We start from the raw sequence: 27,821 nt of genomic DNA on the forward strand, positions 1-27,821 counted from the left end.
CAGATTTGTTCATACTCTCTAGACAGAGTCCCCAGTTATTATTGAGCCTCAAAACTTCAGCTGTTCTGAGACATACAGCATGGAAATAGAACTTTTGACCCAACATGCCCATATATCCCAATCGGACCTAGCCCCATTTGCCAGTATTTGGCCCATGTCCCTCTAAACCCTTCCCACTCATATACACAATCATAAATGTTGTAACTGTACCAGCCTCCACCACTTCCTCTGGCAGCTCATTCCATACACACACCACCCTCTGTGTGAAAAAGTTGTCCCTCAGGTCCCTTTTACTCTTTCTCCCCTCACCTTAAACCTATCCCCCTCTAGTTTCAGACTCCCCTACCCAGGGGAAAAGACCTTGTCTATTCACCCTATCCATGCCCCTCATGATTTTAAAGCCTCTATAATGTCACCCCTCAGCCTCCAATGCTCCAGGGAAAATAGCCCCAAACTATCCCTATCACTCAACCCTGTAAATTATTTCTGAACCCTTTCAAGTTGATAGAATCCCTAGAGTGTGGAAACAGGTTATTTGGCCCAACAAGTCCACACCAACACACAGAGAATCCCACCCAGACCTAATCCCTAATCTACACATCCCTGAACACTATGGACAATTTAGCATGGCCAATCCACCCTAACCTACACAACATCATCCTTCCCGTAGCAGGGAGCGCAGAATTGAATGCAGTATTCCAAAAGTGGCCCTAACCAATGTCCAGTACAGACACAACATGACCCTCCCAACTTCTACACTCAATGCACTGACCAATAAAGGCAAGCGTACCAAATGCCTTCCTGTCTACCTGCAGTTCCACTTTCAAGGAATTTTGAACTGGTCCCATTCTATCTTTAACTGCATGCATATATATACATGTTGTCATTCTGTTCACACACACGCCTACATCCATCTGTCTTGGGAGGGCCAATTGACTGTGCCTGGAGACTGCAGTTCCACTTGAGATATGAAAAACTGCTGCCTTCTTTAGTGACTTTCGTCCAACCCAGTGCATCAATTAGGAACCAGCTTGTGAAGAGACGACTCTCTAAGCCCCAAGTGCCCACTGAAGTGAACAGGCTGGAGGGTGGCGAACAGTGCCTGACTGCCCAGCCTGGGGCAAGACAGAACAATCAGGTAAGATCCAATGGCTAACCCAGCTAGCTTTACATCCCTGGACAATTTAACATGGCCAAACCACACTTGCCTTTTTTTGCTATTCATTTGTGGGATGTGGGCATTGCTTGCTGGGCCCAGCATTTATTGCCTGTCCCTAGTTGCCATTGAGAAGGTGGTGGTGAGCTGCCTTCTTGAACCGCAGCAGTCCACCTGCTGTAGGTGGACCCACGATGCCCTTAGGGAGGGAATTCCAGGATTGTGACCCAACGACAGTGAAGGAACGGCGATATATTTCCAAGTCAGGATGGTGAGTGGCTTGGAGGGGAACTTGCAGGGGGTGGTGTTCCCATGTATCTGCTGCCCTTGTCCTTCTAAATGGAAGTGGTCGTGGGTTTGGAAGGTGCTGCCTGAGGATCTTTGGTGAATTTCTGCAGTGCATCTTGTAGATAGTACACACTGCTGCTACTGAGCGTCGGTGGTGGAGGGAGTGGGATGTTTGTGGATGTGGTGTCAATCAAGCAGGAGCTGCTTTGTCCTGGATGGTGTTGAGCTTCTTGAGTGTTGTTGGGGCTGCACCCATCCAGGCAAGTGGGGAGTATTCCATCAAACCCCTGACTTGTGCCTTGTAGATGGTGGACAGGCTTTGGGGAGTCAGGAGGTGAGTTACTTGCTGCAGGATTCCTTGCTTCTGGCCTGCTTTGTATTTATGTGGTGCGTATAGTTGTGTTTCTGGTCAATGATAACTGGCAAGATGTTGATAGTGAGGGATTCAGTGATGGTAACACCATTGAATGTCAAGGGGCAGAGGTTAGATTGTCTCTTATTGGTGATGGTCACTGCCTGGCATTTGTGTGGCATGAATGGCACTTGCCACTTGTCAGTCCGAGCCTGGATATTGTCTAGATGTTGTTGCATTTGAACATGGACTGCTTCAGTATCTGAGGAGACATGAATGGTGCTGAACATTGTGCAATCATCAGCGACCATCCCCACTTCTGACCTTATGATGGAGGGAAGGTCATTGATGAAGCAGCTGAAGATGGTTCGGCCGAGGACACTACCCTGAGGAACTTCTGCTGAGATGTCCTGGAGCTGAGATGACTGACCTCCAACTACCATGATCATCTTCCTGTGTGTCAGGTATGACTCCAACCACTGGGGAGTGGCCCTGGTGGAACCCAAACTGGGAGTCACTGAGCAGGTTTTTGCTGAGCAGTTTCTGCTTGATAGCTCTGTTACTGACACCTTCATCACTTTACTGATGATCGAGAGGAGACTGATGGGGCTGTGAGGCAGCAGTGCTAACCACTGAGCCGCTGTGCACCCATTGTGCTTGTTGTCATCTAGGAATATGTAATAACTGGTAATGTAACCTGCCAGATCTCTTTGTTTGAGTGTACGTTGTAATTTCAAGGGCCATGTGAAACCTATGAGCAGATTTCTTGGGGCACCCATTTGACACCCAATACCGCAGTGCATAACTCAACTCCTGATTCCCCAAAGCCTGTCCGCCATCTACAGGGCACAAGTCAGGAGTGTGATGGAATACTCCCCAGTTGCCTGAATGGGTGCAGCCCCAACAACACTCAAGAGGTTTGACCCCATCCAGGATAAAGCTCCCGCTTGATTGGCACCACATCCACAAACATCCCACTCCCTCCACCACCGACACTCAGTAGCAGCAGTGTGTACCATCTACAAGATGCACTGCAGAAATTCACCAAAGATCCTCAGGGAGCACGTTCTGAACTCACGACCACTTCCATCTAGAAGGACAAGGGCAGCAGATACATTGGAACACCACCCCCTGCAAGTTCCCCTCCAAACCATTCACCATCCTGACTTGGAAATATATCGCTGTTCCTTCAGTGTCACTGGGTCAAAATCCTGGAATTCCCTCCCTAAGGGCATCGTGGGTCAACCCACAGCACATGGACTGCAGCGGTTCAAGGAGACAGCTCACCCCCCGCCTTCTCAAGGGGGCAACTAGGGACAGGCAATAAAGGCTGTGCCCGTCCGAAGGTGGTCACGTTCCCTGAATTAATAGATCAAACTTTGTAAGGGACTTACTGATGGGTCGAGGGGATGTTATCTGACAATTCAATTTACCAAAGGCAAACATTGTCCTGTGCAAATGCAGCGTTACAACGTCGGTGACAAACCGGGATATTCAGGTCTAGAAAACGGATTTATCCGGCAGGCTTCATCAGGAGGGGTCGGGAGTGAGTCTTAACAAGAATTCGTAAGCTTCTTGTTTGCAGATTCTTATCGGGGGGTGGGGGGGAAAATGAAACTGTAACCACACCTCGGCCACGTGCGGCAGAAGGGGTGGGGGCTGGGGACTGCAGCATCTGTCTGGACGCTTTAATAAACCGTTGTGTCAGGGAGCAGCTTCCACTTTGGGACAGACTTCGTTGTTGGTTTGAGGAGGTGTGCCGGGGTCGGGGGCAGCGGAGGATGAGCATCGCAGGAAAATGACTTTCCGAAGAGTGAAAAAGTTGAGCCGTAAGGAGGACTACGGCAGCGCCGAGTGCACCGGGGCAGACAGTGATATTTACAAAAGCGGCGCTGAAACTTACAAAAGCGCCGCTGAAACTTATAAGACCTCTGAACTTTACAAGACCCTCGCTTACTCCGGGGGCACGTTACCTCGCAGCCACAAGCAAGTGAGTAAAACAACAAATATTGTTTTGCTGTAACATCTGCTTTGCAAAACAAACAAACGTATTTTGTTTTCTTTAAAGTGAAAACAGCAGCTCAGTATTCCAGGTAGAAATGTGATTTCTGACGCCACCTTTACCATGAATTGGTCACAGAAAGTGAAGTTTTGTGGAGTCCTATTGCTAGGGTAGTCATGAGTAGAGGCAAACGGATTGGGGTCACTTGCTGTGTCGGCAACACCGAGGTGTCTACCTTTTGTGCTGTTCTGAAGAAGGGAAACGTTAACCCTGTTTCTCTCTCCACAGATGCTGCCAGACCTGCTGAGTTTCTCCCGCAATTACAGTTCTTGTTTCAGGCTTACAGCCCCACTTTGTTTTACTTTCGCCAGTATCAACGTTGGCGCAGCAGCTGTGATGTTTCTTAGCACAAAATAGATTATTTGCAATCTCGCTCAAAATTGCTCGACGGGTAGAGCCTTGTTATGAATGGCAACAGGTTTTCCTTTAATTCGATGCTTTCAGTGGGTTTGGGGAGCAATTCCTCACAAGCTCTGGTTAAGCATATTTCGCAGTCTGATAAACCTGAGGGATGGAAATCTCTGGGGTCGGAAAGGTTGACTACATTAGAGGCGCCATTCATTGAAAAGTTCTCTCATGGAAGCTTTTGGATTACAAAGACTGTGCCTGAAATGGATCCATACAGATCAGCTATGATCTAATTGAATGGCAGAACAGGCTGAAGGGGCCGAATGGGCTGGGGAAGGAAGGTGGGGTGGCGTAAGAGGGATTCACTTCTCCTTATCTCACAAACCTGGGAAGGGAGGGAGGGGACAAACCCGAACATGAGTGAGGGAGAGGGAGTGGGTGATAACCCCTGAGTGGAGTCGGGGCATGTGGGTTTTTGTCCCAAGCTTTTAAAGGTGGGGAGCAGTGCAAGTGCAGGGCTTTCCGGGAGAGCCCAGCTGTGTGTTTGAGGGCCAGGTGGCCCTTTTATGTTTGTATCCTGGGCTTGTGATAACAGAGGGTTTCATAACAGCAACAATGTGCATTTATGTAGGGCCCTAAATGTAGTCAAACATCCTGTGGCCAGGTGGCCGTGTTGCGTTTGCATCCGGCGCTTGTGATAACAGCAACAACAATGTGCATTGACATTGCGCCTTCAATGTCATCAATCATCCCAGGGTGCTTCGCAGGAGAACGTCTTCAGACAAAACCCAACACTAAGCCACATACAGAACCCCTGAATGGTTTGGTTAAATGTTGGTCGAACCGGGAGGATTTTAAGAAACACCTCAGAGGAGGAGAGAGAGAGATGCAGAAATGTTTCAGGAGGAAACTCCAGAGCTGGGACTGAGGGAGCTGGTGTCGAAAACCCAGGGAATAGGTGACAGATCAGAATTGGAGGAACACAGAGATCTTGGAGAACTGTGGCTCTAGAGGAAGTTACAAAGCAGTGACCAAGCTCCAAGTGCTTTTCTTCTTTTTAACTGGACAATAAGTTCTACTCCGAGCCACACCCCATCCTGACTTGGAAACATATCACTACCATTCTCTTCTGTCGCTGGGTCAAAATCCTGGAATTCCCTCCGTAATAGCATTGTGGATCTACCTGCAGCATATGGACTGCAGCAGTTCAAGAAGGCCCCATCTTCTCAAGGGGCAACGAGGGACAAGCAATAAATGCTGTGCCCAGCCTGTGATGCCCATGTCCCATGAATGAGTACAGACCAGAGCAGAGGCTGGCACTGAAGAGAAACACTGTGCCCAATCTCAGTGGGCCATGTTTGGGCAGGGGCTGTAGATGGGGCCCACATGGAGAGCAGAATGTCCAGGGAGCAGTCGCAAAGTGGAGCGGGGTATAGCTTTAACAACTTGTGCTATTGCTGAAATTGAAGCAGAAATTGTTGGAGAAACTCAACAGGTCTGGTAGCATCTGTGGGGGGAGAGACAGACAGAGACAGAGACAGAGTTCACTTTTCAAGCCTGGTGTGACTGAAGAACATGTCAGACTCGAAATATTAACTCTGTTTCTCCTTCCCTAGATGCTGCCAGACTTGTTGAGTTTCTCCAGCGATTTCTGCGTTGATTTCAGATTTCCAGCAGCCAAATGAGCTTGCATGTATTAGTGCTGCTGCTGCCAAGGTATGTTTGTCTCTCATGGATGGTGGATTATGTGGAATGGATTCCTGGTCACTGAATTGGCTTCAGCTTGTTTATAAAGGAAAATGACCGACTTTCTGTTGAAAAGTGGTTTGAGAATGAGACTGCCCTACTTCATCTGTTTGCTTTTCAGAGCAGGAACTACAAACCCAGAAGTTACACTCAGCAATGTATAATGAGGAAGCAATTCTTCAGATAAAGGGGAATGAAGTCTGGAATTCTTTCCCATTGCCCCTCTTCCCCCCCCAAAAAAGCTGTTGACATTGAAGTGGGGTGCAATTGAAAATTTCGAAACTGACCAATTTGTTTTTGAGGAAGGGGGTTTTTGTGTTCTTCCATGGATGTGGGCATCACTGGTGAGGACAGTATTTGCTACCCATCTCTAATTGCCTCCTGAACTCAATCAGCTATTTCAGAGATAACAGGGTGTAGAGCTGGATGAACACAGCAGGCCAAGCAGCATCAGAGGAGCAGGAAAGCTTGACATTTTGGGCCTAGACCCTTCTTCAGAGAGGCCCAGCATCTGCAGTTCCAACTATCTCTGCGGCTATTTCAGAGGGTAGTTAAGAATCAGCCACATTTGCTGCGGGTCTGGAGTCATACAGAGGCCCAGACCACATAAGGATGACATATTTCCTTCCCTAAGGACATTAGCGAACTGGATGGCTTTTTCCAACAATCAACGGTGCTTTCACAGCCACCATAATTGAAGATTATATTTCAGATTGATTCATTGAATATAAATTCCAGCAGGTGCCAGACTGGAATCCATGTCCCCCACATTTGCCTGGCTGTCTGGGTGATATTACCTGCTCACTTTCTGCGTGATGGTCTGGGGAACAAAGCCAAGTCAATGCAGTTTAAATGCTGCTTGGCCATCATCCAATTGAATGGCAGCACAGGCTCAAGGGCTGAATGGCTTCCTCGTTGCTGCCATAAGGTTGGGCTTTCAGTCTTTTGAGAACAAGAGTAGTACCAACTGGCCGAAAGTGACACACCATCTTCCCTGCCTCCAGTGCTTTGTATTGGATTTATGTCTGATCCCATGCAGTGTACCTAAGAGGGTTCCATTTCATTAAACCACTCAGCCAATTGCTCAACCTTGCCAAATTGTAAGGGAAAAACATTATATCAGATCATAGCTGATGTGTATGCCTTCATGGCCTAACTGAACAGAACTCAAAGACATATCTTTGTTACCTCAGTCCTCTTGCCAAAAGCAATGGATGACTGGGATTGCTGCTCTCCAACAAGATTCAATTCCCTTCGCTGACCCCGGAGTGCAATCCAAACTGATGAGAACGCTCAGCTACCAATATCTGAAAGGAGCTTTCTCAGTGTATCATTAAAGAATCAGGAGATGGTGTCGAGCAGCAGAAGGGCATTCAGCCCGTTGTTTGAGATGTCCAGCCAATCCCACTACACTCCCCTTTCCCTGTCACTTTGTCATCTGGAGGACTGATCCAATCCTATTCTGATGCCACTATTGAATCTGCTTCCACTAAGATTCCCTCTTGGGCATTGGATTCCAGATCGTGACCACTCTTCGCATGATGAAGTGATCAAAAAAGCACTGTGACATCTCATTGAGTCATGCATAATCTGCAACATTGCCCATCTGCCAATTCTTTAAACCTCTCCTGGGCCTAGAAAGCAGTCACTTCTCACTTACTCACTCTGAACCGTCTCACCGTTTTGAACGCGTCAATCAAATCTCCTCTTAACCTTTTCTGCTCAAAGGGAAACCACCCCTAGCTTCTCCAGTCTCCCCGATGAAAGCTCCTCATCCCCAGAATCAAATCCTCTTTGTACCCAGTCCTGTTTGGGAATGAGCTGTTGGTCAGGGTAGTGGGAGCAGTTTCAGAAAGCTTTCGAAAGGTGAAGTATTCCAGAGCTGTGAGGAAGGAGCAGGGCAGTGGGCCTAGTTAGTGGCTCGTTCACACAGCGAGTGGTCTCTGATTCTCCTGAACCGTCCTCTCATGTTGATATTTCGCTGCTGACTGTGGGAGGCTGTTGACACAGTATGATTTGCCTGTCGCCTACGTGATAGTCACGCCACTTCATTGTGTGCAGTTCCTTTGAGACGCTTTGACATGCTAATCTATATCAAGGCAAACATCATCTGTTATCAGGCTGGCAGCGAAACCCGGCTGGTGTATGCCTTTCTCTAGAATGAACTGCACTGAGGCCAAGGAAACACTTCACTGAACAATGCAGAATTTGCAACAGGTTGTGTTTCACAGAAACTGCAAATCTCTGCGATACTGGATTGCACCCTTCTGTTTTCCTTCAATTCTGGCCTCTGGTGCAGCTAAATTTCCAATGCTTAACCATTGTTGTCCATGCCTCCCAGGTGTCAAGGTAAATGTTCCCCAAACACACACTCTCACTCACTCTCTCTCTCTCTCTCTCTCTCTCTCTCTCTCTCTCTCTCTCTCTCTCTCTCTCTCTCTCTCTCTCTCTCTCTCTCTCTCTCTCTCTCTCTCTCTCTCTCTCTCTCTCCCCCCCCCCCCCCCCCCCCCCCCCCCTCTCTCTCCCCCTCCCTCTCCCTCTCTCTCTCTCCCCCTCCCTCTCCCTCTCTCTTAGATAACAAGGTGTGGAGCTGGATGAACACAGCAGGCCAAGCAGCATCAGAGGAGCAGGAAAGCTAACGTTTCCGGCCTAGACACTTCTTCAGGAGGAGGGTCTAGGCCTGAAACGTCCGCTTTCCTTCTCCTCTGATGCTGCTTGGCCTGCTGTGTTCATCCAACTCCACACTTTGTTATCTCAAATTCTCCAGCATCTGCAGTTCCCACTAGATCTCTCTCTCTTCCCAGCCCTTGTGCCTCTCTAACTCCTCCATGTGTGGTTCATTCACCAATTTTAGTCGATTATTCTTCCTCTGAAGCACACTGGAGTGATTTACTGCATCGAAGGTGCTGCATCAACGATGTTGTTACACAGCTATCAATTCAACTAGGTCCAGTCACAGTGTAGTGTCTATAAACTTCGAGCTGGATAAGTGCAGAGGGTCAGACTGCATCAGAGGAGCAGGAGAGTCAATGTTTCAGGATGAAACCCTTCGTCAGGACTCTTTCACCAGCCGGCAAGCATCTGACCTCCATTCAGCAATTAGCCAATGTGTTACGGTGGAATCCAGGGGTTTATTGTGTGGGGAATTGCAGGCACAGATTCATGATGCTTTGAAACATTTGCGAAATTTGCTTATGATCCTGACAGCACCTAAGAGATGTTCCTAAATAAATTAATATTAGTGCCTTCTGTTAAAGGGTCTTAAAGAGCTCTTGGCTGGAATTTTTAAAACAATTCATTCATTAACGAGTTGAGGGTGTTGCTGTTTATTGCCTACCCTTAATTATCCAGAAGGTAGTTAAGAGTGAACTGCATTGCTGTGGGTCTGGAGTCATATGTAGGCTAAACTGGGTAAGGATGGCGAATTTCCTTCCCTAGAGGACATTAGTGAACCAGGTCGGATTTTCCCATGACAATCAAATTCATGGTCATCAGTAGATTCTTAATTCCAGAAAAAATAACACCTGGTCATCATTAGACTCTGAATTTCAATGACATTCAAAGTCTATTTTGAATTCCACCATCTGCTATAGCAGAATATGAACCTGGGCCTCTGGATTAACAGTCCAGCCATAATATCACTAGGCTATCACCTCTTCTCTGCCCTTCCATTCAGTGTTATTTGAAGTTATTTGGTTATCGCTGTTTGTAAATTATTAAAATTAGGTGACCTTGCAGTTCTTAAAAAGCAAGTTTCCCAGGATCTGGGCATCAGTGGCTGGGTCCAGCCTTTATTGCCCATCCCTAGTTGCCCCACCTTGAGAAGGTGGGGGTGAGCTGCCTTCTTGAACCGCTGCAGTCCATGGGCTGTGGGTTGACCCACAATGCCTTTGGGAGGGAATTCCAGGACTTTGACCCAGCAACAATGAAGGAACGGCGATATATTTCCAAGTCAGGATGGTGAGTGGCTTGGAGGGGAACTTGCAGGGGGTGGTGTTCCCGTGTATCTGCTGCCCTTGTCCTTCTAGATGGAAGTGGTTGTGGGTTTGGAAGGTGCTGCCTGAGGATCTTTGGTGAGTTTCTGCAGTGCATCTTGTAGATGGTACACACTGCTGCTACTGAGCGTCGGTAGTGGAGGGAGTGGATGTTGATTTTTAGACTTATGTTCACATTGGACACAGCAAGCTTTGTTTCAATAAAGTATGAAAGCTGCAGTGTCTATTTGCTGTTTCATCTTTGGAACAGACCCTTTCAGCTGCTGAGAACACTGGTTGGCGAAACCTCCCTTTTAAGTTTCAGTTTTGGTCTGTGGACCACATAAACCTGAACTTAGATCAAAGAACTGGAATTGATCTCACCCTGTGGTCAGTGATGAGTAGAAAAATATTAAAGGGGTCCAACTGTCGACCAGTGTACCGTTCCCCTCCAGCCCTAGCTTCGCTTCAAGTGAAACTCTGCTTAGTGGTAAGGGTGTGTTGAGCAGCACGCACCACAGTTGTGTTTGGAAGTGACGCTAGGCACAGTCATTCCAGTACAAGACTGGTAATCAGAGGTCTCTGCTAGTTATCCATAGACAAGAGTTCAAACCCCACCAAGGCATCTGGGGAATTTAAATTCAATTATTTAAATAAATTTGTGATTTAAAAAGATTAGCATTAACGTTGGAGACCGTAGGACTACCATTGAGCTGGGAGAGATATCTGCTGTCCTCACCTAGTCTGGCCGACGTGTGACTCCAGACCTCAGCAAATGGAGCTAACTCTGAATAGGCTACACGGTTGCCTCAGGGGTAATTAGGGATGGGTGATCAGTGCTGGTCTGAATAAAATCAGAACTGAGAAAAAGCCAGCCAAGCAGGTCGTGTTCTGCTTCATGATCAGGCAATTTCAATTCCTCGTTTAAGACCTAACCTGGGGATTTGTGGGCTTGAAAAATGAGAAATGCCTGAGTTGTCAGTTTAGCCACTGAGTTCAGAGAAGTTCCTTATCATCGAGGGTGTAATGTTTTCCATTGCTTTGTGTGTGAATGCTGACAGTTGGGGGAAGACGTTAGCATTGTGATTGGACAGCAGCTTCAAGCTTGCAAGGCATCATGGAAAATGTCATGTCTGAAATACTGAGTGTGCCTGGTTTGGTTTAATTTTTCAACTTTGGAGCTGTAGACTCTCTGAGAACTCCATCTCTTATGGAGCTGTTATAGGTTGTACATGCTGGAATACATAAGCATCTATGTTGGGCACAAAATCACATGAGCACTAAAGACAAATATCCTTAGACTCTATTTGGGTCATCTTCCCATTCATTCCCGAGTGATACCATCTTCACCCCTTTGGGTTCAACGCAAGCAGGTGCAGCAAGCTGGCACACACTGTCTCTGGCATTTAGGTGAGAATCCAACTCCTCTCGATTGGCATGAAAGCCTCCTACCTGAAGCAAATCTGGGCACTCAGTGTCAAAGACGGGTGTAACTTCCCTCTCAGTGACAAACCTGGGCAAAGAGGCCAAGGAGGTTGGGTAGAAGTGGCAAGCGTCACACTGGCAGCTTCCCTTGGGGTCTGGGCTCAGGCTTTTTTTTAGAGCAAATAGAAGGAGTCTTGCTTTGTACTGAACTCTGCGGCCTCGTATCTGGGAGTGCACTGATTCCTGGAACTGAGAAGAGTTCCATGTTGATAAGTGCACAGTGACTGTACAATGTGAAATACAAGCGACATTCAGTTTAAAATAGTGGCCAGGGCTCTGAATGGTGACAACTCTTCTCCCATCTAAATGAATCAGGAAATACGACGACACACCCAGTGACTGGACTATTTACCATGGAGACCATCCAAAGCCTGTATGCTCTACACCTTTGGAGCAAGTGTGCAGGCTCAACACACACAATCCATGCCTGCACATCTCCAGCGAACATCCCCATTCACAGAAAATTCGTGACACAGGAATGACTCGAGAGTTGCTGTCAGTTTTGCAAATAACGTGATTTACACCTGTTGGCCGCTACCAAGTTGCTGCTGAGCCGTTTTCCTGGCAAGGAACTTGAGGGTGGAAGGGCCAGTTGAGGTGGGTTAAAGGTCAGTTGGCCTTTGGGCCCTGTGGACATTGGGAACCTCCAAACAGTCGATTCCAAATTCTGAGACCCTCCATTGACCCTCTGGTTTCTACAGCCCATGTGCCAACCATAATTGACCAAGTGGCCAACCCAGGCAAGATCAGTGCCAACTGACAGGAATCCCATGCTCACTCCATTCATTTTAGGCTTACACCAGTGTCATAAAATTCCTAAAATGTGGAAGTAGGCCATTCAATCCCACCCATGCCCCCCCCCCCCGCCCCACATTCCCCATGGCTAACCCATCCAGCCTGCACCTCCCTGGACACCACGGGCAATTTAGCACGGCCAATCCACCCTAACCTGCACATCTTTGGACTGCAGGAGGAATCCAGAGCACCTGGAGGAAAACCGTCATAGACACGGGGAGAATGTGCAAACTCCACACGGTCACCCGAGGCTGGAATTGAAACTGAGTCCCTGGCACTGTGAGGCAGTAGTGGTAACCACTGAGTTACCATGCCGCCCAACCCAAAAGATACCATCCTAACCCAGCCATCTACCCACAGAGTTGGGATTCAGCTCAGTGCCACATGACACCACTGGAAGGAACTGCCCTAGTGAGACCATTAAATCCATGCTCCCATTCCCCATGCAACACTCCCATACTGCAACAGCATTTGCGATGACATGCACTTGGGAGAGGCCGTGTATTTGCGCTGGGTTCTTCATTTTTCCACCTCTTGCTTTCATGTGATATGAATCAAGGCACGGTCTACATTTTCTTGTTTGCTACAAATGGGACTTAAAAAGTAAAAAGTGGTCCCTGATGATTTCAACAGTCAGCAAGACTGGCTACAAGATTGCGAGAAATGGAAAGTTGCCCTGCAATGGTTAGTAGTGTTTGGAGAGTAAGGGTATGCAGACAGATCTAACCATGATAGAAATCAGAAAGGAAATGCATTTGGTCAATTTAACCAGAAGGGTGTGGGCGGAATTGCACATCTGGGGGAGGTGTGTGTGTATGTGCGTGGGGCGGGGGGAGTTTTGTCTGGATAACAAGGCATGAGGAAATTGCGTTGACTCTCAGTTGGTTTTTCAAGAGGGGAAAGTGCTTTCATGTGCTGACTTCAAACTAGTGCCAGTGAAAATAAAAACTTAATGGAAACCAGAAACGACAACTTATATGATATTATAAATCTTTCCCTCGCTTTCAACCATTCAGTGATGACATTCAGCGGGGCAACGGGGCTGCTGAGTGTGTTAGCAATCTTTTAAAAACCTTTATAGGCTCTTCTCATCCCATTAGGGCAAGGGCCATTGGCTCACAGTCAGCTATGAGGCTTTAATTTCATGACCTTCCCCAATATGTGCATCCCATTGCCTTATTTCAACTGTTTGTAAGGAAAAATGATTGCTGTCCAGGTAGACCAAGCTCAGATTTCCCTCTTACTGGGTCAGGTACCAGTGATATTCGTATCGACTGCTGTGCAGTCCTCCCATCTAGTCATACAGTCATACAGATGGAAACAGACCCTTCAGTCCAACTTGTCCATGCTGACCATAATCCCAAACTAAACTAGCCCCATTTGCCTGCATTTGGCCCATATTGCTCCAACCTTTCCTATCCCTGTACCTGTCCAAATGTCTTTTAAATGCTGTAAGTGTACCCATTTCTTCCTCTGGCAGCTCGTTCCACACAAAAACCACTGTCTGTGAGAAAAAGTTCCCCCACAAGTTCCTGTAAAATCTCTCCCCTCTCACCTTAAACCTATGCCCCTCTAGTTTTGACCTCCCCCACCCTGGGGAAAAGACCTTGGCCAGTCACCCCATCCATGCCCCTCATGATTTTAAAAACCTCTATAAAGTCAGCCCTCAGCCTCCCAACACTCTAGGGAAAATGTCCCCAGTCTATCCAGCCTCTCCTTATAACTGAGATACTCCTATCCCAGTAATATCCAGGTAAATCTTCTCTGAACCCTCTCCAATTTAGAACATAGAACATAGAAAAGTACAGCACAGTACAGGCCCTTCAGCCCAAGATGTTGTGCCGTGGAATAATCCTAATCCAAACATAACCTAAGCTACATTCCCCTCAATTCACTGCTGTCCATGTGCATGTCCAGCAGTCACTTAAATGTCACTAATGACTCCGCTTCCACGACTACCACTGGCAAACTATTCCATGTGCTCACAACTCTCTGCGTGAAGAACCTCCCTCTGACGCCTCCTCTATACCTTCCTCCTAACACCTTAAAACTATGACCCCTCGTGGCAGTCAATCCTGCCCTCGGGAAAAGTCTCTGGCTATCGGCTCTACCCATGCCTCTCATTACCTTGTACACCTCGATCAGGTCACCTCTCTTCCTCCTTCTCTCCAGAGAGAAAAGTCTGAGCTCAGTCAACCTATTTAGTAGCATCCTTCCTGTAACATGGCAACCAGAACTGGGCACAGTGCTCCAGAAGAGGCCTGACCAACATCCTGTACAACCTCAATATGACGTCCTGACGTCCCAACTCCCACACTCAAAAGACTGAGCAATGAAGGCAAGCATGCTAAATGCCTTCTTAACCACCCTGTCTATATGTAACACCACTTTCAAGGAACTTTGTACCTGAACCCCGAGGCCTCTCTGTTCGCTAACACTACCCAACTCCCTACCATTAACTGTAAGTCCTGCCCTTGTTCACTTTACCAAAATGCAATATCTCACTGTGAACTACATGACACTTGAGAGTCTGTCTTTACTTTTATTCCAAGTTCCTTTCGCTCTCTGCTCTCGGATCTACATTGGCAACATTTCCATTTTCACATTCTCACATCCGCTGTTCAAATCCCTCCATGGCTGCACCCTACCTTAACTCTCGACCCTCCTCCAGCCTCATGACCCTCTGAAAATCTCCTCTAATTCCAGCCTCTCTTCCCCCTCGTTTTAATCGCTGTGCCAATGGTAGGCATGCCTTTAGCTGGCCAGGTCCTAGACTCGGGGCATTCGCTCCCTGAACCTCCCCCACTCTCCTTTTCAGGACGTTCCCCTGCCTCTTCTGACCAAGTATTTGGTTCCTCTGTTCTACCGTCCTCCTCAGTGTCAGTTTTTGGTCAGGAAGCCCAGTTGGCATTGGGCATTTTTATGGGGTCTTGCCTTCTGGAGGGGTGGGAGGAGGTGGCATTTATGCTGTGGAATGACACTGGCAGAGGGGTATGAAGCTGACCTTGCTGTTGGCTGCTATGCTATAAAATCTGCTATGTGCTGAGTGAAAGTGACTGCTAACTTTGAGGGGCAAAGAGCTTTGTTGAGGCACAAATGCTTTATCTGCAGAAAGGCTTGAAGAAGAAATCTCGAATCTTTCGGGTATGGAATCGGATCATTTTGATTGTCTCATCCACCTAGCAGGGTAATGGATAGGAAGGGCTCCTTTACCTGCTTATATTGAGAACCAGGTAATTAACCTTCCGCTGTTTAGACCACAACGATAACTCAGGAATGTTTGGTACCTTTAATCCCAATATATGCAATCACGGCTTGTGATTTAATCTATTTTAATTATACATTTGAAGGCATTTATTCATTTCACATAAGTACAGAACACAGTCAGTTTCAGAGTGCTTTTGGCATGGGGTGCGAGTTATAGAATCATAGAACCCCTCCAGTGTGGAAGCAGGCCGTCCAGTCCATTGAGCCTCTGAAGGGCATCCCAACCGGGACTCATCCTATCCCTGTAACCCAGCATTTCCCACCTACGGCTAACCCACCCAGCTTGCACATCCCTGAACGCTAAGGGCAATTTAGCACGGCCAATCCACCTAGCGTGCACATCTTTGGACTGTGGGAGGAAACTGGAGAACCCAGAGGAAACTCATACAGGCACGGGGAGGACATGCAAACTCCATGTTGGGTAGCTCAGTTGCCTGGATTGCTGGCTTGTGATGCAGAATGATGCGAATAGCGTTGGCTCAATCCCTACACTAGCTGAGGTTACTATGGTCACTCAGCCTCTCCCCTTGCCTGAGGTATGGTGACCCTCAGGTTAAACCACCACCTCTCTGAGAGAGAGCAGCCCTGTGGGAGTATGCTGGTTTGGCACAGCAAAATACCAGAGTGGCGTATCAGTTAGCTAGCGATGATTTCAGTGCCAGAGGTGAGTGGGCGATGAAGGGCATTGACCCACAGCTGTGATCTAAAGCATGGCACACCTGAAGTTGTTTGGTTGGCAAAGTCATTGGCTGGCGCCCATACTATCCTCAGGTCACTGGGGCACATTGTGCCACCCCTGGATCCAACTCCACCACATTCAGCGTAGCTTTCAGGCCCAACCTCTCGGCTTCTTGTTGTGTAGTTTCACTTAGCAATGCCGGCGGGTGTGGGGGTGGGGGGAGCGGGGTGTGGTATCACCATTGGATTTCATGCTATTTGAGAGAAATGGGCACTCCCATTGACCCTTCCATTTTGGCAGTAGAGACTGTGTGGTTGGACCAGAAGTCTCTGCGAGCCTTATCCACCAACCTCTGCCTGAGCCAAGCAAACTCTCAATCCAGACTCAACACATTTTCATTGGCCCCCATGGAAATTCACTGAGAGTGCAATAACTTCTGCATGACCAATCAAAAAGGTAGCTATGTTACCAATGATGCAAAGCCATGTCACTACAGAGCATTACCAACATCAGAGTCAAAATACAGTAAAGAGAGACAAGCTAGAAACTAGGCTCACTCCCATGTCTCTGGGCTGTTGTAGAATGCTGTAAGCATTGTTGTGGTGCAAAGACTGTGACATTGAAACCGCTCAGTGGAATATTTGCATGGGCGCTCAATGCCTTCAGAAGTTCCTCTTACTGGCTGCCTTCATGCAGAACTTCCTTCTGTTAAAAATAGCGGAAAGAGCGATTTCATACACATGCATTAGACAAATGTCCTCAACTTTTGATTCAAAGCCCTCCCACAGGCTTTGTAATCTGCTCCACCCCACCACCCTCTGAGATTTCTGCTCTCCTCGAAGATCAGCCTCTTTAACATGCCCCGATTTTAATCACTTCATCACTGGTAGGCTGTACCCTCAGCTGAAGTTGCTGGAAAAGCTCAGCAGCATCTGTGAAGAAACATTTCGGGTCCGGTGACCCTTCCTCAGAACATTCAGCTACCTAGGCTCCAGGCTCTGGAATTCCGTCCCTAAACCTTTCCGTCTCACTTTCCCTGGCTTAGGTGCTCCTTAAAACCATAGTCTGGTCCTTATGTCTACCTAAGCATTTCAGTGTCAATTTTTGTTTAGTGCCCACGCCTGTGGGACACCTTGGAACGCGCAATGATGTCGTATAAAAGCAAGATGCCATCAAGACAAGATTTGGAATGTTATCTTTCAGACCTTCAGCATCCTTTCTGGAAATATTGGGGTGGGGCTCCCTGTGAATTAATTCACTGGAAAGCTCCCCTCTCCCCAGCCCAGTGCGGGGGTGGCTAAACTTGAGAAAATGGGAACAAAGTAGGCCTGTGACAAGATAGTAAGCGAAAAGCTTGCACTGAGACTGGGACTCGGGTCAAGGGATCCAAGTCTGCACATCAAAGCAACAGGCCGAGCGTCAACAGTTCCCTCAGCCTGAGGCCTGAAGTCTGACTCAAGACTGAAAGGAGTTAATCCAAGGCCTTGGCTTGCTGATGGGCCTGTTGCTTGTTTTTCTTCCTGATGCTAAGCTCCTCGCCATCTAACTGGAATGCTGTGACTGAAATAAACAGCAATTACATTCCCCTTTCCTTTGAAGATGACTGGCAATTTATTGCTGCAGCTGCAATGGGGTTGCGTGGATATCTGAAAGATCTGTGCTGAATTAAACCAGCCATTTCGTTTCCCTGTTTAGGAACGCTGCGTTGCCAGGTACGAACATGTGGCAACCAGGCCTGTCAGCTCTGAGTTAACAATTCTCAGCAAGGACTGCACTAGGAAGCACTGCAATGGGTCACACTAGCTAGGGGCTGAGCAACAAATTAAGGGGAGGCGATGGCCTTGCGGTATTATCGCTGGGCTATTAATCCAAAAACTCAGCTAATGTTCTGGGGAAATGTGGGGTCTAAGCCCATTGCAGCAGAATTCAATTAAAAATTTTGAATTGCGCCTCTAATGATGACCATTGTTGGGGAAAAACCTGTCTGGTTCACTACTGCCCTTCAGGGAAGGAAATCTGCCACCTTCATGTGGTCAGGCCTACTTGTGACTCCAGATGGATAGCCTGTGGTTGACTCTGAACTACCTTCTGGGTAATTAGTGATGGGCAATAATGCTGGCCTGGCCAACAAAGCCCTCATCTCGTAAAGGAAAATACCTCAATGAGGATTAACTCAGTCTCCCGGTTTTGGGATAGTCTAGCATCTCGGGCAACAGAGCGGTCTCTGCCAGGTTGAGAGGTGAATGGGCCCCATGTGTAGTGTCCTGGGAGTTGGCTTTTGGATGCTCTGCATCTCTGATTACTCCTCCTTGTTGTCTAGTGATGCCTCCGTGGGGGGGATGGCTGTAAAACGTACTTGCCTTGTTTGTATAGGTGTCGCATTCATGTTTGCCCAGCTGCTGGTACCCAAGCACAGTACCAGCTGGACAAACAGTACTCAGCTAATGCCTCACTGACACCGCAATAAACCCACACTGATATTCTAGATGTCAAACATCAACGGTTTGCAGTGTCCCAAGACACTAAGATAAAGAAACTCTAATATGAAATACACTCAACACTGGGCATTGACTGAGTCACCGTGCTCCCTGACCTCAATAGGTGCCAACTCAGGGAAAGATGCTGATGCACTTTCTGGAGCACAATCTTGGCTCTGTGCCTTTTCTCAATGATGTGCCAACCAAGGGAAAATGGCATTGCCCAGGGCCTGTTGGACAGTCAAATAGACATTGTGTTCGCGTCTTGAATTTTAGTTTTGCTTGTTAGATGTCGGGAACAGAAAGAAATGCGTGTGTTTGAAAGGGATACTTGACCAAGAGTTTTGCACTCTATTGCTAAATTTTCTTTTTAATCCCTGATTTATTTAATTCATTGAATTTGGATTCTTCAGTTGCCATGGTGGGATTTGAACTGTCGCTGTTATATCTTTTGTTTGGGTCTCCAGATTATTAGTCCAATAACATCGTCACTATAAATAAAGCAAAATACTATGGATGCTGGAGATCTGCAAGAAACACCTGAGACTGCTGGAGAAACTCAGTATCTGTAGAGAGAGAAACGGAGTTAATGGTTTGAGTCTGAAATGACTCATCTGCAGAATTTGATGCCAGGCAACACTTAGAAGCTGCCTGATGCCACAGGTACCAGCTGCCCCCTCTGAGCTCACCACTCTCTAACACGGAAATCCGAATAATGACGGGCAGGTTGAGAGCTTCAAGTTCCTGGAAATACATACCACCAACGATCTATCCTGGTCTATTCATGTTGACGTTACAGTCAAGAAAACACACCGATGTCTCAACTTTGTCAGGAGGCTAAGGAGATTGGGCAGGTCCACACAGATGCTCACCAATTTTTATGGATGCATCTTAGCATCCTATCTGGATGCATCAAGGCTTGGTGTGGTAACTGCTCTTCCCAAGACCACAAGCAGCTCCAGAGAGTGGTGAACACATCCCAGTCCATCACACAAACCAGCCTTCCATCTGTTGACTCCATCTATATTTCCTGCTGCTTTGGGAAATTAGCCAACACAATCAAAGACCCCTCCCACCCCGGCTATACTTTCTTCCTTCGGCCAAAAGATCCAAAAGTTTGAAAACACGTGCCAACAGATTGAAGGACAGCTTCTTCCCCATTGTTGTCAGACTGACGAACGGACCTCTCATATAATAGAGTTGATCTTTCTCTGCACCTTCTCTGTATCTGTAACACTATGTTCTGCATTCTGTCCTACTACCCTGATGTACTTATGCCAGGTAGGATTTGTCTTGTTAGCATGTAAAACAATACTTTTCACTGTATCTCAGGACCTGTGACAATAATAAATCAAGTCAAAAAGGAGGATCAGCCTCAATGCTGACTTTGGCTTGACATTCTCCTGCCCAGCCCTTCTGTCGGAGGGAGAAGGCCCAGACTGCGATCCCAGGCTGGGCTAATTCCAATGCCTGAACTGCTGACTCCATCCTGAGGGCAGCCTGCTCACTCACATTGTCAGCCAAGAGTCAGCTCTGCTCCTTGGCAGTTTCGACAGGCAACCCCTACCCCCACCTCCCCCACAACTCCCACCCCCCACCACCGCCAACCCCTGGTCCTCAGTGGTTTCAGCAAGCCCCCAGTCCTCTGCAGTATTGAGAGGCCCTGGTCCTGGGCAGTTGGGTAGGCCCTGGGCTTCAGAAGTGGCTGATTCATGAAGCCAAGAGGCCACGCAACAAACAAAAAAAATGACACTTGTCTTAACTTTGTCTCTCTTTTTTATATAAAATTTGTGTAATTAAATGACATTGTTTTGTGGCAATTTATATAGATTTTATTTCATTTCCACAAATACAAGCAACAATCAATTTTTTATGTGTAAATTGCGATCTAAGATGAACACTGCAATCACATTCCTTCAAAACCGAGCCAACCCTGGGTTTGACTGTGCATTGTGTCCCTTCAGAGTTCTGAGCCAGAGCAGAGACGTGGCCAGGAAGCACATTGAACTGACGAAGGACCTAAAGAATTTCCTGTGAAAAGATAAGGGCTGAGATCTGATTTGACAGCCTTAGAGACTTTCGGCTATTGTCTTTGATGTATTAACCCCATGTAAGGTCACCAACCCTTCCCTCAAAAGGGTCCAGGATTTAATGATTCATCCCCTGGATTACTCAGTTACTGAGGGTCAGTTGGCTGATCGGCTGGTTTTGCAATACAGCATGATCCTAACAGCGTGGGTTCAATCCCCACACTAGCTGGGGTTACCATTGAAGGACTCTCCTTCTTAACCTGTCCCTTGCCTGTGGTGTGGTGACCCTCAGGTTAACCCACTGTGCGTCATCTCTCTCTAATGAGAGAGTGGGATGACAGTGATCTTACTGATTCCATCTGGAGCAAACTCGGAGGGGTGCCTGAACATAATGCTTCCCCATTTCCTTTCCATTTTTTATTATTATGTGCGTAAATATTGGTGACTTTGATCCACAACTGACCGTATCCTGGCACTAATGGCAGCATTTTTCTTCTGGGATTGAGATGCACAATGCCAGGGTCAACAGGGATCTCGAACCTGCACTATTGGCGGGCTGACAGGATGGCCTGGGGTAACAGCTGAAGCCTGGGCAGACAGGAGTGCTGGCTCTCCAGCTGGCAGGAGGCTATCTCCAGGCAGCAACCTGGTTTCCTGACACCTCCCCCGAACCTGGACGCCGATCAGGAGATTCTACTGTAACAAATGGCACCATTTGAATTCAGTTTGTTCAGCAAAAAATGTCTGGAATCGAAAGCTAACCTAATGGCGATAACGTAACTATTGTCGATTGTTGCAAAACACCATCTAGTTCACAAAGGAAACCCGCCACCCTTACCTGGTCTGGCCTACATATGACTCTAGAACCACAGCAATGTGACTGACTCTCAAATGCCCTTTGGGCAACTAGGGATGGGCAATAAATGCTGGTCTAGTCAGTGATGCCCTCATGCTGTGAATTGGAAAAAAGGTGAGTTTTGATGCGATTTGAATTTGAACTTTGTGATGACACTGTGGGATGCCATTCACTCCAACTTTTACATAACCATCTGGAGCAGAAGCATGCCATTCAGCCCATTCAAACCGGTCATGGCCGGTTGGACCATCCTCAAATCCCTGCTCTATTGGCAAGAACTGGGTTATTGGGCGAGGGGAGGGGAATACTGAGAAAAGGGAACAGTTGGTTAGTAAGGAAAGGGACTTTAAATCAATGTATTTGGTGCCCTAGATCTCATAGCCATAACCTTTTGATCACAAGCTTGATCTTCATTGGAGACGCTCATTCACAAGGTCAAAAGAGAGCCTACCAACATATTGAGAATTCTGATCCAACTTTTATTTTGAAATCTGAATTGTTTGATCTTTCTTGCAGAGGTCGTTGATGAAATGGAAAACGCTGACGGACTCTCCCGACCATGAGAGGTACGAAGGGCTTTTCGGTATTTGTGAGCTTCTGTCTTTGGCTTTCACCCTTTCTTGGCTGGGCAGAGGAGGCTGAAGGGAAGCATGGGGAAGAGTGCAATTGTCCTCAAGGTCCCCACCCTGGGGGAAAGAGTCATGGGTCATACAGCACAGAAACTGACCCTTTGGACAGCTTGTCCATGCTGACCAGATATCCCATTCTGACCTAGTCCAATTTGCCTCCATCAGGCCCATTTCCCTCTAAACCCTTCCTATCCATGTCCTTGTCCAGATGCCTTTTAAATGCTGTAACTGTACCAGCCTCCACCACTTCCTCTGGCAGCTCATTCCATACACGCACCACCCTCTGTGTGAAAAAGTTGTCCTTTAGCTCCCTTTTAATTCTTTCCCTTCTCACCTTAAACCTATACCCCTCTAGATTTGGATTCCCCTACCCTGGGGGAAAATACCTTGCCTATTCACCTTATCCATGCCCCTCATGATTTTATAAACCTCTATAAGGTCACCCCTCAGCCTCCAATCCTCCAGGGAAGAAAGTCCCAGCTTATCCAGCCTCCCATAACTCAAACACGCCAGCCTCAGCAACATCTATGTATATCTTTTCTGCACCATTTCCAGTTTAATAACATCCTTCCTGTGGGAAGGGGACTGGAATTGCATGCAGTATTTCAAACATGGCCTAATCAATGTCCTGTACAGGCGCAACATGACTCTCCCAACTCCTGTACTCCATGCTCTGACCAAAGAAGGCAAGCGTACCAAACACCTTCCTCACCGCCCTGTCTACCTGTGAAGCCACTTTCAAGGAACTATGTACCTGCTCCTCTAGGTCTCCCTGTCTGACAACACTTCCCAGGACTCTACCATTAACTGTGTAAGTCCTGCCCTGGTCTGTCTTACCAAAATGCAAAGCCTCGCATTTATCTGAATTAAACTCCATCTGCCATTCCTTGGCCCACTGGCCCAGTTGATCAAGGTCACATTGTACTCTTAGACAACCTTCTTCATAGTCCACTATACCACTAGTTTTAGCGTCACATGCAAACGTGCTAACCAGGCCTCATACATTCTCATCCAAATCATTTATATAAATGACAGTGGATCCAGCAGCGATCCATGTGGCACACCACTGGTCACAGGCCTGCAGTGTGAACACCAACCCTTCATCCCACCCCCTGCCTCCTACCATCAAACCAACTCTGTATCCAATTGGCTAACTCCTTCTGGATCCCATGTGGTCTACCCCTTACTAACCAGCCTACCATGGGCAATCTAGTGTAAGTTCTTGCTTCGACTTTCTTTGCATCTGACCACCAGGAGGGTTGGAGAGGGAAGAAGAGAGCAGAATAAAGCCATCTCTAGATAATGGCAATTATTTTCTGCTGTTTTCTCTTCAGGAGGATTATTACATTAGAGAAACAAGATGGTGAAGCCTTTGGATTTGAAATTCAGGTACAAGATTTCCTTTCCCCGCTGCCCCCTGTTGTAACTGACTCCAAAACCTGCTTTTACACTATCAGCTCTTTAGTTTTTGTTCATCTGCTGCCTCCCTGTGTTTTTAATCGGAGGCATGTTTGTTTTTCTCTTGCTCTCCCTGCAGACATATGGACTGCATCATCGGGATGAGAAGTCAATGGAAATGTGCACATTTGTGTGTCGGGTCCGGGAGAACACACCAGCTGAGCTAGGAGGACTGAGACAAGGTAACGAACAAGCCCTGCTTCACTTGTGGCTCTCCTCGCTGCTTCTGTCTGAGCTCGCAATTTGAAGCTGTGCCATACATATTTTCTTCTCGATGGAGGTGGTGCTTTTTGGAGACGTCCCCTGGCTGAGCTGGCTCCCGGATGCACTGCTGCATTAGCGTTGCTGGAGCAAGGTAGTTGAAAAGCTGACCTACCCAGATGGGGCACCTCGTAGCTAAATCAAGGCAGTTGCAGGCCACTATGTTTTATAATGCGCGCATCAAAGTCACTAAAATGTTCTTGGCCTCTGGCCATTGCTGGGATTCAAGAAAACGGGTCGCTGCGATAAACCAGTTTGGTCTCAGCGAGAGCACAGTGTCTGAAGTTAGGGCTCCACGTGCTATGAAGGCTTTAGGGAGGGTCTATAAGTACATGACTGGAACAGATGGAGACTGGAAACGATGGGCTCATTTGTCACAGAGCAGTGAAGGTTACAGGGGGATCTGATAGGCGCCTTGAGAATTGTGAAGAGTTTTCGTCATGTTGCCAAGTAAACCAAAGACCCAGGTAATGTTCTGAGGACCCGGATTGGAATCCCGCCATTGTAGACGGTAGAATTTGAATTCAATAAAAAACTGGAATTAAGAATCTAATGATGACCACGAATCCACTGCCAATTGTCAGGAAAAACCCATCTGGTTCACTAATGTCCTTTAGGGAAGGAAACTGCCATCCTTGTCTGGTCTGGCCTACATGTGACTCCAGACCCACAGCAACGTGGTTGACTCTTAACTGCCCTCTGGGCAATTAGGGATGGGTAAAAAGTGAAACAACCAAGGAACCAAAAAGCATCTCAGAGACCGTGACCAGCTGCAGGTGGTGGAGTTTGTTACTGAGGCTGGAAGACGACGGGTTCAAAGCCGACTCTATGCACACACACAATGACCATTCAGCAGCAAAATGTCATAATACTGCCATGCAATGAAACATTGTAAATGAAATGTTCAACAGTGGCTCCTGAAAAGCTGTTCATGATGTTCAGGAACACTGTTCATGCAACAGCTGTTGTACCTGTACACTGACAGTACAGTAATGCTGGGGACAGGGTCAGTGTTGTGCCTGTACACTGACAGTACAGTAACGCTGGGTACAGGGTCAGTGTTGTGCCTGTACACTGACAGTACAGTAACGCTGGGGACAGGGTCAGTGTTGTACCTGTACACTGACAGTACAGTAACGCTGGGGACAGGGTCAGTGTTGTACCTGTACACTGACAGTACAGTAACGCTGGGTACAGGGTCAGTGTTGTGCCTGTACACTGACAGTACAGTAACGCTGGGTACAGGGTCAGTGTTGTGCCTGTACACTGACAGTACAGTAACGCTGGGGACAGGGTCAGTGTTGTGCCTGTACACTGACAGTACAGTAATGCTGGGGACAGGGTCAGTGTTGTGCCTGTACACTGACAGTACAGTAATGCTGGGGACAGGGTCAGTGTTGTACCTGTACACTGACAGTACAGTAACGCTGGGGGCAGGGGTCAGTGTTGTACCTGTACACTGACAGTACAGTAACGCTGGGGACAGGGTCAGTGTTGTGCCTGTACACTGACAGTACAGTAACGCTGGGGACAGGGTCAGTGTTGTGCCTGTACACTGACAGTACAGTAACGCTGGGGACAGGGTCAGTGTTGTGCCTGTACACTGACAGTACAGTAACGCTGGGGACAGGGTCAGTGTTGTGCCTGTACACTGACAGTACAGTAACGCTGGGGACAGGGTCAGTGTTGTGCCTGTACACTGACAGTACAGTAACGCTGGGGACAGGGTCAGTGTTGTGCCTGTACACTGACAGTACAGTAACGCTGGGGACAGGGTCAGTGTTGTACCTGTACACTGACAGTACAGTAACGCTGGGGACAGGGTCAGTGTTGTACCTGTACACTGACAGTACAGTAATGTTGGGGGCAGGGGTCAGTGTTACGTGTGCACTGATAGTCCATTCAGGCTGAGTATTTTAATTTAGATTTTCCTTGATGTCTGTCTGTTTTGGCTGTCGATATGTCATTTCCACATGTCGATTATTCAGTCCTGTTACTTTTAGCACTTCTTTTGTTTAATTTGTGCTGGGCTAAAACAAAACAATGTCCTTTTGTAGTATGTTCCAAGCCTCGTGCAGGTTTCTTGTCTTTGCAGAAAATACTTGACCCACCTGAAGACATTTGGGCTTTTTGAGCGGGCAAGAATTCCAAACGATAGATCGTTAGTTCTCACGGGAGCTGCATTTTGTTTCCAGGTGACACCATCGCCAGCATCAATGGGACACTTGTGTCTGGATTCCGTCATCGAGACATTGTGGATCTCATCAAGTCATCAGGAAATATCCTGAGGTAATCTGACGGAAAAAAGGTGACACAATATTTGGGTTCTTTCTCAGGCTCGTAATTATTTCCCAACCAGTGGAATTTCAATGGTCGCATGGGCGTGGAAAAAGGCCAGTCCTCCAGGCCCCCAAATCGACTCTTGATGTGCCCTGTTTCTACTGTTTGGTTCTGAGTCACACCGCTTTTCCTCATAATTTTGAAATGACATTTTGTGTTGACAATTGGTATTCTTCTCTTCCATCTTTTGTTGACTGTACTCATTCTTGCTGAGGTTGGTTTCCATGACAGCCCTCAAGCAATCGTTATCATACATGGGCCTAAACACAAGCTTCTTAGTAATTCATTCACGAGACGTGTGTGTCACTGACTGGCTTGAACAGGTATTGCCCACCCCTAATTCCCCAGAGGGTCGTTAAGAGTCAACCACATTGCTGTGGGTCTGTAGGCCAGACCAGATAAGGATGACAGTTTCCTTCCCTAAAGGATATTAGTGAACCAGATGGCCTGACAGTCAGCAACGCTTACATGGTTATCATTTGACTCCCCTTTCCCTTCCAGTTTATTGAATAAAAGTTGAATTCATTTGCCATGGTGGGAACAGAACCCATATCCCCATACTGACAGCCTGGCGTTCTGGATTGTTAGTTCAGGAACATTACCTCTGGGCCACTGCCTCATTATTTTGTGCTCCTCGTCAAATTTTGGTACGTATCCATTTTCCAACAGGGGGCGGGAGATGTAACCAGATCATGATCAATCAAGGGGACATGATGGCCTCATGGTATTATTGCTGGACTGCTCATCCAGAGAACCAGGTAATGCTCTGGGGACCCAGGTTCGAATCCCACCATGGCAGATGGTAGAATTTAAATTCAATAAGCGTCTGGAATTAAGAGTCTAATGATGGCCATGAAACCATTGTGGATGGTGGGAAGAATTCATCTGGTTCTCTGGAGAAACTGCTGTCCTTACCCAGAGATAGCAAGAACTGCTGGACTCGGAGATAACATAGTGGGGAGCTGGAGGAGCACAACCAGCCAGGCAGCACCAGAGGAGCAGGAAAGTTGATCTTTTGTGTCGGGGACCCGCCTTCAGAAGAAACCCGAAAAGTCAACTTTCCAGCTCCTTTGGTGCTGCCTGGCCTGCTGTGTTCCTCCAGCTCCCCACTATGTTGCTTCTGCCATCCTTACCCAGTCTGGTCTACATGTGACTCCAGGCCCACTGCAATGTGGTTGATTCTTAACTACCCTCTGAGCAATTAGGGATAGGCAATAAATGTTGGTCCAGCCAGCAATGCCCTCATGAGCAGATTATTAAAAAAGTACTGGATCCTGGCTCTTTGGTCTTTCCTGCATATAATTTCAGAGCATTCAATCCTTTCTCACCACACGAGCCAGGATCAGTTGACACAGAATAAGAACCTGGTCTCTGTACCTCGGTACCGCCTTTATGAAACCAAACGCCTCATGGCTCCACTGGCTTGAGCCACGTGGCAAATTTCCTGGCCACATGGGATCACTGGAGGCCATGTCAGCTGGGAGAGAGTCCCCTTGGCGACGAATGGACAGTGGGAGATATCTCACCACGTTGTTTGCCTTTCAATGGCTGGTCATGGCACAGAGTTGGCAGTGAACTGGGAAGCAATGCATTATGTAGAGGAAGACGGTGGGTTAAT

General features: G+C 47.5%; 1 protein-coding gene across 2 annotated transcripts in view; it reads left to right on the top strand.

Annotated features, from left to right (window-relative positions):
• Window positions 1–1,041: 1,041 nt before the first annotated feature.
• LOC125448337 (general receptor for phosphoinositides 1-associated scaffold protein-like) overlaps window positions 1,042–27,821 on the top strand; it is a 39,670-nt gene continuing 12,890 nt past the window's right edge. The window contains exons 1-5 of one of the 2 annotated variants that reach the window (XM_048523595.2): window positions 1,042–1,138; window positions 22,032–22,081; window positions 23,479–23,533; window positions 23,682–23,784; window positions 26,059–26,152. In XM_048523595.2, coding sequence (XP_048379552.1) covers window positions 22,041–22,081; window positions 23,479–23,533; window positions 23,682–23,784; window positions 26,059–26,152 — 293 coding nt within the window. In that variant the 5' untranslated portion in view covers window positions 1,042–1,138; window positions 22,032–22,040. Of the gene's footprint in view, window positions 1,139–3,496; window positions 3,787–22,031; window positions 22,082–23,478; window positions 23,534–23,681; window positions 23,785–26,058; window positions 26,153–27,821 lie in introns of those variants that run through there. The other variant, XM_048523594.2, reaches the window with a different exon arrangement.

The sequence above is a fragment of the Stegostoma tigrinum genome, chromosome X (assembly GCF_030684315.1).
Source record: "Stegostoma tigrinum isolate sSteTig4 chromosome X, sSteTig4.hap1, whole genome shotgun sequence".
NCBI classification, from domain to species: Eukaryota; Metazoa; Chordata; class Chondrichthyes; order Orectolobiformes; family Stegostomatidae; genus Stegostoma; species Stegostoma tigrinum.